The sequence below is a fragment of the Electrona antarctica genome (assembly GCF_951216825.1).
Source record: "Electrona antarctica genome assembly, chromosome: 6".
In the NCBI taxonomy this organism is placed as follows: domain Eukaryota; kingdom Metazoa; phylum Chordata; class Actinopteri; order Myctophiformes; family Myctophidae; genus Electrona; species Electrona antarctica.
In genome coordinates, this window is record NC_136811.1 from 34,043,486 (window position 1) to 34,057,851 (window position 14,366).

The 14,366-nt window shown below is 40.8% G+C and overlaps 1 protein-coding gene across 1 annotated transcript in view; it reads right to left on the reverse strand.

Annotated features, from left to right (window-relative positions):
• Nucleotides 1-1,083: 1,083 nt before the first annotated feature.
• smg5 (SMG5 nonsense mediated mRNA decay factor) overlaps nt 1,084-14,366 on the reverse strand; it is a 35,390-nt gene continuing 22,107 nt past the window's right edge. Inside the window, exons 16-22 of the mRNA XM_079504043.1 lie at nt 14,198-14,356; nt 13,993-14,052; nt 13,381-13,540; nt 12,938-13,028; nt 12,176-12,250; nt 11,202-11,340; nt 1,084-2,681 (exon numbers count right to left, since the gene is read on the reverse strand). Coding sequence (XP_079360169.1) covers nt 2,598-2,681; nt 11,202-11,340; nt 12,176-12,250; nt 12,938-13,028; nt 13,381-13,540; nt 13,993-14,052; nt 14,198-14,356 — 768 coding nt within the window. The 3' untranslated portion in view covers nt 1,084-2,597. The remainder of the gene's footprint in view (nt 2,682-11,201; nt 11,341-12,175; nt 12,251-12,937; nt 13,029-13,380; nt 13,541-13,992; nt 14,053-14,197; nt 14,357-14,366) is intronic.

Sequence of the window (14,366 nt, forward strand, 5' to 3'; positions counted from 1 at the left end):
GAGGTGCAAAAATATGTTGTATTACTGTTGAAGTTGCGGGGATAAATAGAGTTTGTACAAAAGCCGTTGCAATGGCCTAACTTCAAATTTGGGACAGATCGGATGCTTCGTTCACAATTTGTGGCATTTCTTGCAAAACTGACCTCTCGAAAATTAGAGCTCTCAATTTCAGCCCAAGCTTGATGAGGACCAAAGCAAAGCCAAAAACATTGTCCAAAATGGCCAGAGGTACCAAAAAGTCCTCAAACCATTATGCAAATTGGTCAGGAATAAATAAATAATAGATCTACAATCGTGTACCCTTAGCCTTGGTTCCACTAAAAAGAAATCAGACCAGTCTGAAGCAAGTGGTGCAACAGCACCCCCTATTGGTACTCTAAACATAGGGACATAGGTTAGGACACTGCCACAAAATAGAGATGCTGTGGACGCCTGGACGGACTTACAAGTAGATGAAATTAAAAACAAACCTTCATTGACTAATCATTAATTAAATTTGCAAGTACTTATTGGTGTTGCAATTTTTTTCTCTAAAATGAAGCATAATGTGACAATTCTCATCCATGAGACCACTTATCTTTTCAGCATGAAGCGGAAAAAACAGTTGTGGCCTGGCTGAGACAGTAGGATGTACCCCAAATGGCTCCTTGAAGATTTGCACTCTTTAAGACTGTGACAGACTTGTAAATTCAACAGTTGTAAATAAAGACTGAAAAGGCCATTATATGTACCTGTAGCCAATATGACTGCTGGATATTTGTGTGTTCAAATTATAGGACTTTTTTAGTGAGGGGGTAGGGAAATGTGTATATAGTAGGCCTACGTTTCCCTGTTGTAGGCCATGTGTTTGCTGTTCTTACCCGACGTGCATGTAGCGCACACAAATTGCACACTTGTTGTTATACATCAACAGCCTGGGATATAATAGACATTTGAGAATACTTTATCATTGGTCCAAAAATAGGCTGAGGCTGTGAGCCACACTGCTACATAAACACTACATGTTACGTTTACGTTGAATACAAAACAGCTCCATCAAAGTAATAACCAATACCTTTAAAGCAAAGAAGCAGACGGATTCAATACATTTGTAATCTTTATTGTTGAATGCATGGCCACAAATATACTGGTTTTCCTTCGCACTGTGCATGAAGGAACAGTTACTATGGAGAGTGATGGTAGATGGGATATATTCTAGGAGTTCACAGGGGTCCCAAACACAATTATCTGCTTTCCTCAGGGGAAGCAAGAGGCCCCTCTCTCCTTGTTAACTACCAATGGCATGATACTGATGCTACTCAACATCTTCCTAAAATGACATCATGATTAAAAAGTCTGGATTACTATAATTATCATTCTTTTCTTTCATTCCGAGAACTGAAGGCCTGGTTTAGTGGAACAATACACAATGGCAATCCCCTCCCTTTCCCTAAACATTCCTCTGCATTTCATTCAGCAACAGCTTACAAAAACGCAAAATAAAGTACATTTGAGTACAAAAATAAAATCCAAATTACAAACAAGACACAATCCGTCATGTGGTCTTATTTTTTTTCTTCTCATACACAGATTAACACAATACATTAGTCACTGGTCACCAAAAGTACACCGCAAATAAAGGAAAAAAGAAAACAAAAAGATTAGCCATAGGAAATGAACAAATCCGGAGAAGTGTAGATGCATCGTCCTCAACCCTTTCTACAACTGTACTCTTGAGTTAGGAGACCCTGTTGTATCGTAAGGCTGGAAGCTTGGTTAGCCAAGGTGTCAAATGAAGACTTTTTTTCTCTCTCTCTCTCAATGTTTATTCTTCAAATTATGACCCTTGCCCTATCCAAACCTGCCCCAGCCAGAGTCTGTCGACCTTGTGACCCGCTCTCAAACAGACAAGAGGGGAAAAAGGGAGGAAGGGACGGAAATCTAAAAACACTGTTCTATATATTCATATGGACTTATCTGAGCATGAATGTGTATGTGATGAGTGTGTGTATGTGATGAGTGTGTGTGTGTGTGTGTGCGTGTGTGTGTGTGTGTGCGTGTGTGAGAGTGTGTGTGTGTGAGAGTGTGTGTGTGTGTGTGTGTGTGTGTATGTATGTGTGTGTGTGCGAGCGCGTGCGTGCGTACACGCACGTGCAGTTTCTCTCGACACATATGTACTCATTTGCTAACATATACAGTATACGCCTGGCTAAAGATGAGAACCAGGGGCACTTAAATTTCATTAACATCCCTGTGATTTCCTCATCCAGACCGCTAGGGGTCACTCTTTTATGTGTGGGTTAGGGGGTAGAGGCAGAAAGATCTTCCGTTTCTCATAGCCCCGTTTTCGCCCACGTCTTTGCTTTTTTTCCCCATACCTCCATTGTATCAACTTTTCCTCCTCAGCTAAGCCTCAACTCATTTGTCGCTTCCATCTTTCTTTTCTCTGAGTTGATATTTTTCCCCCCTTGGATATGCAGATGCACACAGAGCCGAAGAGTGGAAGTGGGAGAGAGACAGAGACACAGAGAGAGAGAGGGGGGAGAGAGAGAGAGAGAGGGAGCGACTGTTGCGACTTATCAGCTGTCCGCCATGCCGACTGTGCTCCTTCGGAACTCTCAGCCTATCTCCTTCCACTGCCGGTAGAAGTCCACAATGTTCTTCAGTTCCATACCAGCCACGCCCACTGCTTGGATGGCCGCCTGGTTATCATGGGAAAAGTAAAGGAGGGAATCAAAGAATGAATAGAAGATTAACTCAATGATGCATTCCTCGCTTTGTGAAATATAACAAAACATGCATAAACATACATACAGACAATAAATGAAAAAACAAACAGACTACAAGGGCTGTGCTGTTCAAGATTCCACTATCACAACCCACAAAGTATTAGGAAAATGCCACAGGCTGACATGATAAACTAGAAAGGTCGCAATTTTAAAAAATTGCAAAGTGTGGTTGCCGCAGTCGCTTACATAGTCCAACTCAAAAATACTTGAGTTGGACTTTTAGATCTTCCCATGTTAAGTGAATGGGGAAAATTAATTCACTAATTAATTAATATCAATTAAACTATACAACATTTCTCTTAGCAATGAGCAAGCACACCATTCCCGATGAAGTCATCGATTTGACATATGGCTCAAGTGCGTACAGTCAAAACTGTGGGAGGAGTAGCGTTTCAAAAAAAGTCTTACTCCAGTAAAAATAAAGTGTTACAATTACAATAGTCTGGCAACCACACTAATAATAAATAAAGTGTTACAATTACAATAGTCTGGTTGCCCACACTAATGAATGAAAAGAAAAGGTAAGGGGAACAATAGTATGGTTGCCCATAGGCAACCACACTAATACAGTGTTACAATTACAATAGTCTGGTTGCACTAATAATAATAATAATAATAATAAAGTGTTACAATTACAATAGTCTGGTTGCACTAACTAGCTTTGGGGATGCGTCAGAGCTGGATTCCTGAATGGGAAATTCTGGGCACAAGCCCTGCAGGGCCCAAAGAGCAGGGTGGCACTGTAGAAAATTAGGCCAATTAAGTCAGAGGCATTCACCCTGGAAATCTTAATTATAGCGGCTCTCATATAATGTTATGTATTGTTACATATACAAATAATAAAGTGGTGAAAGAACATAACCAGCTGATCAGTCAGTCTATCATATGATTCTAAAGAAAGGGCCCCAGCACGAAAAGCTACTATAGTGTACCCGCATACGGCCTGTTTTGAAACCGAATATACAAAAGATATTTTGACACTACTTTTCTTTCACTAAAGGAGGAAACTGATGACAAAAAGATACAAAAAGAGAGAACTATGACTCATTTCGACTTCATGTTGACATATCCGTGGTGCAGTAGATCATATCATGGAGATGCGGTCCGGTACGCTCTTAACCCATTTAGACCTGAAGACGTTTCTGCAAATGTCTTCTAAATCCTGACAGTTTTCTGAAAAGCCTATGTTTCTATGTCAGTCGTTCTTAAAGTTTTTCATGTCAAGGACCCCAAAAATATATGTAATTGGCCGCCGACCCCCATCTGAAAATATGTTGTTCCAGGGATCCCCCATGAAGCAAAGATTGAGTTAAAAACGATCGCTCTGACAGAATATATATTCAAAGATTTGCACCACATTTTCTCGATTTTTCAAAAATAGCAGACCTACAAGCTCGTAGCGCGGCACTCGGTGCCGCACTATGAGCTTGTAGATCTGCTATTTTTCTAAAGTATAACATAATTCTTAAAACACCAAAAGGGGTTCTCGCCTGTCACTACACCATTGGTTCTCAAAGTTGGGGTCTCAGCTAGTCCTTAGAAGGGTAGAAACTAAAATCAGCCAGAGAATGTATCATTCATATACTGTACAGTACTATGCTGCGTGAATAAACATACAATTTGATAGCATACAGTAGATCACCCAGGTTTTATGGTTTTTCAATCCCCACACGTGTATGTATAAGTGTTGCAACACTTAAAATGCAGAATATGAAATTTTAACGGTAATTTTACAGATTACAGAATCTATTGTAGTCGATAGGGCTCGTGCGAGTACATGAACCACGTGACCGGGCTGTTTTCTGCCCCCTCAATGTCACAACTCTGTCTATACTCTATGGCTCTGTTGTAATCCAAACGTACATGCGTGTGGGTATAGGGATAGGGTGGCCTGGCTGGGTGTATGACTTGACTACCGCGGCCTGAATGATTCAGCCCTGCAGCCCTGGTGTGAGATATGATCTGGACAACAGATGTCAATATGAAGTTGAGGATAACATTGACCACTTCTGTGTCTTAGTCATACTTCTCTCTCCTTTCTTTCGTAATCTTTTTTGTCATCAGACGGACAGCTTGGTCATATACTTCTCTCTTTGTTGACGTTTTGTTAACTCATCCTCCTGCCGTTAACCCAGTGGTGGAAAGTAACTAAGTACATTTACTCAAATACTGAACTTAAGTACAATTTTGAGGTATTTGTACTTTACTTGACTGTATTCCAATTTCCAATACATTTACATCTACTCCACTACATCTCAGAGCCAACATTTGTACTTTTACTCCACTACATTACTGTAACCACTTCAACCCTATATACATTTCGACCATTTGAAAATAGCTGATCTACAAGCTCACAATGCGTCACGATGCGATGCATTGTGTGCGACCTCTCTTTTCTATTAAAATATGAATATAAACTGGAAAGGTTGCAAATTTGTGGTGCAAAGTGCAAAGTGTGGTTGCCGCAGTCGCTTACATAGGCCCCTCCCACTAATATTGCCAGTCAATTACAATGTCGCGTCACCCCTGTGATCATGTGTAAGTAATTCGAGGGGATTTATGCCCCCAAAAATCATGTTTTTTTGCGACAAACGGTTACAATTTTCGCATTTGTGGCACCCCCTATGGATGAAAATGGAATTGCTTTTGGCTTTTGGTTGATTAAACCACCCACGACATTTGATTCAAATTTGGAGTTGATTGGACGTTTGGTTCGTGATTTGTGGCATTCTTTGTAAAATAGGCCCCTCCCACTAACTTCGGAAGCCGATTACGGCCGAACGATACGCACTATCAAAATTCCGCCTGTGGTGTTTTCATCGGAACAGTCCAGAGATCATGTGTACCAATTCTTGTGAGATTTGGGCAAAATCTGTAGGAGGAGAAGCAAAAAGTGTGTTTTGGAGAAAATTCAAAATGGCGGAAAATCTATCATGACGCAAATGGGCGTGGCCTATATGGTGAGATGCGTCATAACCCAAGAAATCCAGGGAAAAAATAATTTTGATCGCCACCATGAGGCCGACCGATAACATTATAAGTGAATTAATTTTCGTAAGTATTACGAATTATCCCTCCAAGTTTTGTAACTATAGCCCTTAGTCTCTGAGGAAAAAATACTTGAATGTTATTTTTCGCACTTTCCCATTCATGTCAATGGGGAAATTTAAATCACTAATAAATTCATATCAATTAAACTATAGAACATTTCTCTTAACAAAGTACAAGCTATCGATTCCCGATTTTTCCGGTCAATTTGAGATATGGCTCAAGTGCATACAGTCAAAACTGTGGGAGGAGTAGTAGTCTGAAATTTAGGGTTACTCTAGAAATAATAAGTGGAATAAAGTGTTACAATTACAATAGTCTGGTTGCCCTTTAGGGCAACCACACTAATAACTAGAAAAAGTGCCCTTCTGGGCACAGGTCTCCACCAGGAGGATAGGTGTGCGATTTTTGGCAAAATGTTTAGGAGCAATATAAACGTGTGTGTGTGTGTGTGTGTGACGCGGCTTGGCCTGTTGTAGCACCACCATGAGGCTGATTTGAAAACTGTCAAGTGGCATTGCTTCCAAAGCCTAGTGTGAATATGCATGCGTAGTTGTGGCGATTTGTACAAAACGGGTACAAAGCGGGCTACTCCTGAAAAGTTTAGAAGCCAATCGTAGCCAATGAGGGTGGATTATGAGAAATCAAACAAACCCGTCTTGATCACATGACTATAGAGAGCATGTGTACCGATGTGCGTGAAATTTGGATACAATCTGAAGGAGTAATATTAGAAAATGTGTTTCACATATGTCGGCCTCCAGGTGGCGCTATAAAGAGCAGATGTGAAAAATTCCAGGCAAAGGTTTTTCCTTGGCCTCTAGGGAGTTGGCATACAAAGTTATCCACAGATCCGTGCAGTTAGAGGTAAAAACACTTTTCGGCCAGTTATGAGGCTGAGTTGAAAATGTTCATGTGGCATTTCACTCGGCCTAGTGGAAATGTGCGTGCACAATTTCACGGAAATCACAAGATGTGTTCATGATTTGCAGCATTTTGTTTGAAACTGAGCACTCCTGCGAACTTTGGAAGCCGATCTTAGGTTAGAGGTTCATCGTTGGCATCCAGGGAGTGTGTGTGCAAAATTTGGCATCGACCGGGTTAACGGTGCCGGAGATTAGCTGTTCACAGACGGACGGACGGACGGACGGACGGACACACGGACGGAGTGCAAAACATACTCTCTCCCCATGCCTTCGGCCTGGTGGAGACAATAAATACAGATACAATATTATCATATGGTGGTAGTAAAGGTAAACAAGTGATGGTGTACAACATGGGTTTTCAACACGTGGTCCGTGGACCACTGGTGGTCCGTGAAGGTGTTGCATGTGGTCCCTGTCCCTGACCATGCATTTAGTAATGTAGGAAAGTGAAGATTTGTATTTGAATTTATTGTATTGACCACAAGTTGAGAAACAATGCAGTAAATGATCTCGTGAGAAATGATGACGCGTCGATGTTGTCAGTTACTGGGAAGTCGGATGTCAAGAACTTCCACAGAAAAGTGAGTCAGAATCTCAAGGGAAACCGGATTGCCTGGTTGAGTCATGAAATGTGCCTATAATCAATCGCAAGTGTTTGCTTACTCATAGAATAAGTTACAACTAGAAAACGTGTGTGTGTGTGTGTGTGTGTGTGTGTGTGTGTGAGAGAGAGACGCGGCTTGGCCTGTTGTAGAGCCACCATGAGGCTGATTTGAAAACTGTCAAGTGGCATTTCTTCCTCAGCCTAGTGGGAATATGTTTGGACAAGCGTGATGTTTGGACAAAATCTGTAGGTGTACTGTCCAAAAACTTGTTTTGCACAAAGCGGCCTCCTGGTGGCGCTATAACAGGCCGTTCTGGAAATTTTGGGGCAGAGGTTCATCGTTGGCATCCAGGGAGTGTGTGTGCAAAATTTGGCATCAACCGGGTTAACGGTGCCAGAGATTAGCTGTTCACAGACGGACGGACGGACGGACAGACACACGGACGGACGGACGGAGTGCAAAACATACTCTCTCCCCATGCCTTTGGCCTGGTGGAGACAATAATTATGATAAATAATAATAGGTATACTGGGGTTCAATCAAAAAAAAAATCACTATTGGGACATGATTGTAATTTAGGTTTTGAACACAACCAGCAGATGGCATAGGTATACACATTTTCTTCCCTCAGAAAGTCTAGAAACCTTTTCAGCATTTGCAGTGGGTGAACAGATTTATTTTTCATGAACAATCTTCTATACCGCATCCAGAGTGTAGTAGATCCATGCTAATCGCACATTGGTTTGATCTAGAAACTAAACTTATAATATTTAACTATTCTTATGTATTCATTGAATTGGGTTTGATTTATTATGTTATTAATCTTAAATCTCCCGCCAGGATTAATACATTTATTTATCGCGCATTGCCAAGGTTTTCCCTTTTTAACCCTTATTTTGAAGAGCCAAATATCCGTAACCGGATGTTACGATGACGTAATGGTGTGTGTGGCGTCTTGACTAGAGATGCCCTGATTTCTTTTAAGTACTCGCCGATACAGAGTAACGATACGAGTACTTTTTATTTTTGTTGAGTAACCACTTATTTTACCCCCTTTTTTCTCCTATTTAATTTCATTGTCATGCCTTGTACTTCTAATGATACTGTAATGTTGAATTACCACAATAATAATAGCCTGAAATGATTTGAAAAAATATATCAAATTCCAAAATGTTATTTATTTTTCTTATTTTTCTTATTAGCAACAAAACATTTTGTTCTATTCAAACACACTAGTATTATCATCGTTTTGAAAGAAAAATGTTGACCTTGTATAGGTGCCTTTCTTTCATTATGCTCGAGGCAAACAAAACACCTGGTCCCTGCACATGTGCGGGGGGAGGGGTGGGGGTGCTGTCGCAAAGAAAAACAACACGTTCTTTTACCGCAAAATAAACTCCGGCTTTTATATATCTTTATATGGATTTTAAGGACGTTGTGCTTATAAATACAAGAAGATTCTCTATCTGTAGCCTATACAGTCATGGATTACTTTGTTGGAACTCATCTGATCTGATCACAACGTAGGTTAATTAATGCTCATTTATTAATCTAATAATGCTGCCCACTGAATATACACAGACACAAATCTACACTTCATGGAGTACTTTTTTTCATCGGGCCCGTTTCCGATACCGAGTACTTTAGGGTGGTATCGGCCCGAGTACCCGATACCAGTATCGGTCCAACTCTAGTCTTGACCTGTTGTTGTTCTCTCGCTGGGTGCAGAAAAAACCCGACCGCGAGTATCACAGCGCCGGCTGTCGGCCGTTGAAAAACTTTGTTTTGACCAGAAACAACATTCATTGCGCCGATTTGGAGATAAAGGCCATTGAAAGCAGCACAGAGTGCAAGTGGATGTGCACGCATCTTAAAGGAGCATTCAGTGATTTGGGTGATTTGGAAAACCACCCAGTCCGCCCCGGTAACAAAATGTGCACATGCACGCTCTACAGTGGGGGGAAGTGCAACAGGCCAACAGCATGTGCACCAAGGCCCACCCCCAGTCGATCATGATTGGAGGAAGGCCCCTCTCATCTCAAGGCTTTGCCACCCGCCACCAAAACTGAAACTAGGGTTTTTTGACCCCAGGGGCTCACTGGGGACAGGGAGGAACTCCTTATATGGTCAGCACACTCTATAGTAGGGAGGATTATCCAGAAAAAAAGAAAAAATAAGTGATATTTGAATTAAGTAAAATCACTGAATATACCTTTAACCCATTTTGGGCGGGAACCCCTTTTGGTGTTATTATGCATTATGTTATACTTTAGCTATTGAAAAATAGCTGATCTACAAGCTCATAGCGCGGCACTCGCTACGAGCTTGTAGATCTGCTATTTTTGAAAAATCATGAAAATGTGGCACACATCTTTGAATATATATTCTTTCGGAGCGAACGTTTTTGCTTCTGGGGGGTCCCTGGAACAACATATTTTCAGATGGGGGTGACATGAAATATTGAGTGCCACTGATATAGGAACATAGGTATTTCATAAAACAGGGGTTAGCTAACTAACCCCTGTTTTACACTAGTTAGTTAGCTAACTAACTAACTAGTGTTACCTGTTCATCATTATGCAATTAATCTTTATTCTTAAGAAAAAGCCTAGTAGTCCGGCAGCCGAGGTGGACGGGTGGGAAATGTGGTCTTTTTTATTGGCCTAAAATATTGTCTATATACTGTACATACATTCATGAATCCACTTGCTGACCGGCTGAAAGTATTGGGCAATTTCTTTATAGGGGTTTCTTGTGACCCTATGGCAGGCAAAAATGTCAAACTTTCCTTTTGCTTTAAGTAGCATGTGACATGTCAAAATAGGGGGGTTTCATGATTCTGAATCCATTCCAAGCATTAGTTTTGCACAAAATACACTCCTTGGGCTAAAAACGGCCATAGACATCATGACAAATGTGATGTGATGTGATGTGATGTGAACCCCTATAAAAATGATTGCCCAATACTAACAGCCAGTCCGAAGGGGATTCATGAATGTATGTATATAGACAATATTTTAGGCCAATAAAAAAAAGACTATATACCAAATCTCCCACTTTAAACAAAAGAAGCCTGTCGGCTGCCGGACTATAGTATTACCTGTTCATAATGGTTCATCACTAACGAAACAAACGGCCACACGAAGGACATAAATCCTTTTTTTTTTATGCCAGAGTGAAGTAATGGATGCAATGAGGTCATCCAATACCAATGACTTTCACCATACTGTAGGGGTGTTACCAGTACACAAAATTCATGGTAGAAAACATCAACGCTGTTAATGTTAACTCATTTGAAACTGCACCAGACGAATGTGAATATCACTGCTGCTAGTAAAAAAACAACACCACTGTGGCGTAAATGCATGTAATGCATTATTTTGACATTTACATATTCTTTCGCTTGGTAATTCAGATCGGGCCAATAACGTCTGCACTCCAGTTTCCCGGGCCATCACTTAATATGTTCTTATGGGAACTCAAGTAGCCGTTCCATCCACAAAAAAAGTCTACTTTGCAGTCGGTTCAAAATACATCTGCATCATACAGAAAGTCCTATACTGAAACGGTCTGGTAGGAATACATATACTGTACAGTTACCCCTACCAGACAGACAGAAATACAAAATAGTTTCTATAACTTTTGGTTCTTTAGAGGTACGTGGCAAGGCTCGTACGTAACCCTCAATGGTTTATTTAGTCTTTTCAAAATTGATTCTCAAAACGAAGGATGGTCTACGATACAATGAATCACTTGGGTAATCGTGTTACAAACCGTTACAGTTTGAAGTTACCCTTACAACAAATAGTGTTAAGAACTTTGCACGAGTACTGTAAGTATGATTGGCGACAAACCTTCATAGGTGCATTCCGGTTACACAGCTCATCCACCAAGTGGCCGGTCAGGATGGTCACCATGCCAGCTGTGTCTTCATCTCCGTTGCTCTGGGAGACCGTCAGCTGACGGCAGCTGTCCACCATCTTGTATAGATGCCTGAGAATGAACCACATACTCATTTCATGAGAACTATATTTCTATAGTGCTTATATGATTAAAGGAGAATTCCACGCTAGAAGGCTTTCTTACCTGTATTTGTAGTTGTTACATCCCCACCAAAGAGGTCAAGGTGTTATTTTGTGCAAAAGCTCCTTATTGGCTATTTCCCCTACCATAAGCCCTCAATGAATTGCATTGAATGGGGCTATGGGGTGTTGTGCTAATTCGCTTATTTCTATCGCTCAAAATTATTATCTTCATAATGTAAATAATATTCCAAGCTGCAAACTTTACTACTTATTTCGGTGGAAATAAGCATAGCCCCATTCAATTCAATGAAATTCATTGAGGGCTTATGGTAGGGGAAATAGCCAATAATGAGTTTTTTCACACAAAAGAACACCTGGACCTCTTTGATGGGGACATAACTACAAAGAAAGGTAAGAAAGCCTTCTAGCATGGAATTCTCCTTTAACCCATTAAGACCTCAATAATAATAATAATAATAATAAAAGTCTTCAGAATTTTCTGAAAAACCTGTTGCTATATCAGTGGTTCTCAACCTTTTTCATGTCAAAGACCCCAAAATCGTATGAATTTGGCTGCCCCATCTCAAAAGTATTTTGTTCCAGGGACCCCAGAAGCAAAGTTAAAAATGTAATATATATATATTCAACAATGTACAAGCTCATAAAAACCCAGATATTCTTTGAATGGCCAAAGTATAAAATATGGTTAAAATGATTGTGATGGCGCTATATTAACTACTTTTGCTAACGGATGCTTTCCAGATTTTAATGGATTGAATCAGTTTGAGCATGTCAGGACTTACCAGGCTTCGATATCCTGCCGTTTCAGTTTGTCTCTCTCAAAACTCCGCCCTGACTCTTTCTGGCATCGAATGTACCTGCACACAGTAGCAAGTTAAATATTAATAGAACATGTGTAACAAGGAAGAGAATAAGAGATCCAAACACAAAATGAGGCAAGGTTGGGAAAAAGTAATGTCAATTTAGAAAGGCTATTGTATGTACAAATTAGAATACATACCTAAAATGGTAAATGGTGCATTTATATAGCACTGTTATTACTTTCACACACACATTCACTGATGGCGGAGGAAACCATACAAGCACCAACCTACTTATCGGGAGAAGTTGGGGGTTCAGTGTCTTGCTCAAGGACACTTCAACACAAAACCAGCGGGAGCCTTCCTAAGTTCCGATACCTCTACCAATGCTATGTAATTGTCAACATTTCCTCACATGATGACCGATTATGTAATTTTTACCTTAACATTTTTGTAAGGCATCAGTACTCATGATTTGAAAATATGCCTATCCATTCGATTTTGAGCCTGACCTGAAATCCACAAAACCTTTTTGGGATAGCCTAATGATTCTTGTCGTCAAATCTCATGGAAATCTAAAACAAAATCTCAATTTTGAACTTGATCTTTTCAATCCAAGCGATAATCTCTTTGGGGCAGTCGTTCCCACCGTGTTCTATGACAATCTGACCATCTAAATCCCCCAAAAACGGAATGGGGCGAAAATATAACACCTCAGCGAGTGGCGTCAAAGGCAACACTTACCTATTTCCTTTGCGGAATTCAGACTCGAGAAAGCGGATGCCGTCCCTCGCACCAGGATTTTCCTTCTTCAACATGTCAAGTCCATCAATCACTATGACATGACATTAGATAGAAAATTCAGATTTTTATAATTTTTTTGGCAAACAACGGTAATAACAACCAATCCTTCTAAATATCAAAAGGAAAGAAAGAAAGCACAGATTCTGTTAAGGCGGTTTTAATTACATACAAAATACTCTAATACTCCAAATTGAGCAAGAGGGATTTGAGAGGAATTTCACCACTTAATATAACACATTCAGAACAAATTTAGGAAATTACGCCCACATCAGTAGCTGAAGAATAAATCAGGCTTATTACTTACAAAGTACTTTTTTCAGAAGAAACAACATTACAGGACACAGGCATGGTATGATATGGTGAGACAGGTACAGGACACAAACCTGTGCGCGGGATGATGATAATGAAACAGCCACTGCTGGCCAGCTGTCTGATGAGGTTCAGGTTTTGGCAGAGGGCGGCTGTGTCTGGCACCAGGTAGGGCGACATAGACGACTGGGCTTTGGGCTGCTGCAGGCTACCCTCAAGCTGGGACACCTCCAACTGTAAGGAACCAGGGATTGGGCAATAAAGGCGTTTAATACGTGCTGTAGACAGTGTCCTGCATCGGGAATGTGCAGGACATGTGTTGCAGCGACTTGTGAGTTTGTGGATCGGATCTTCTATATGGAACACCATCGTGTGATGGAGAAAACATTTAGGCACTACACCAAACATGAGATTTAGCAACTTCTGTGACTGCCATTTGTTTGTACCCATCTAACAATGTTAGACTTAAGTCTTAATTCAAGTTGTTTCAATGTACCAGACTATAATTATACTGTACATGTTTTTTCATTGGCTGTTAGATCTACTAACGTGGATACCAGGGAATACTGTTAAGTGGGTTATATGATATACTGTAATAACTACAATCACAAACACTGCATCGGTGGTGGTGATGGTAAAATGGGAGCACTGTATTTGAACACCACAATTTGTAGTTAATGTTTGACCTGTAGTCGAAGTTGAGCCATGTCCCTCATTAGGCGATTTCGACGAGCCTCCTCCTCAGCCTGGAAAATAAGGAGTGAGACTCAATTGTCAGATGGCACAACCACTCTCTTGCTCACACACGTGTAATAAAAACCTGTATTCAATAACAGATAAATATCGGTAACCTGTGGCCACGCGTAATTGGCCTATTTGACTGTCACTCACCATTCGGAACTGTGCCTTAGCTTGCTGCACAAGGTTGTCTTGTTCGGATTGGCTGATGCTGGTGAAGATGCCTGCCTCCGGGTTGAAATGCAGGACATTGCCCTGGAGATTGGTGAGGAAGTGGCCAAAACTGCGGATGCAGCACACCCGTACCACACACTGAGAGATG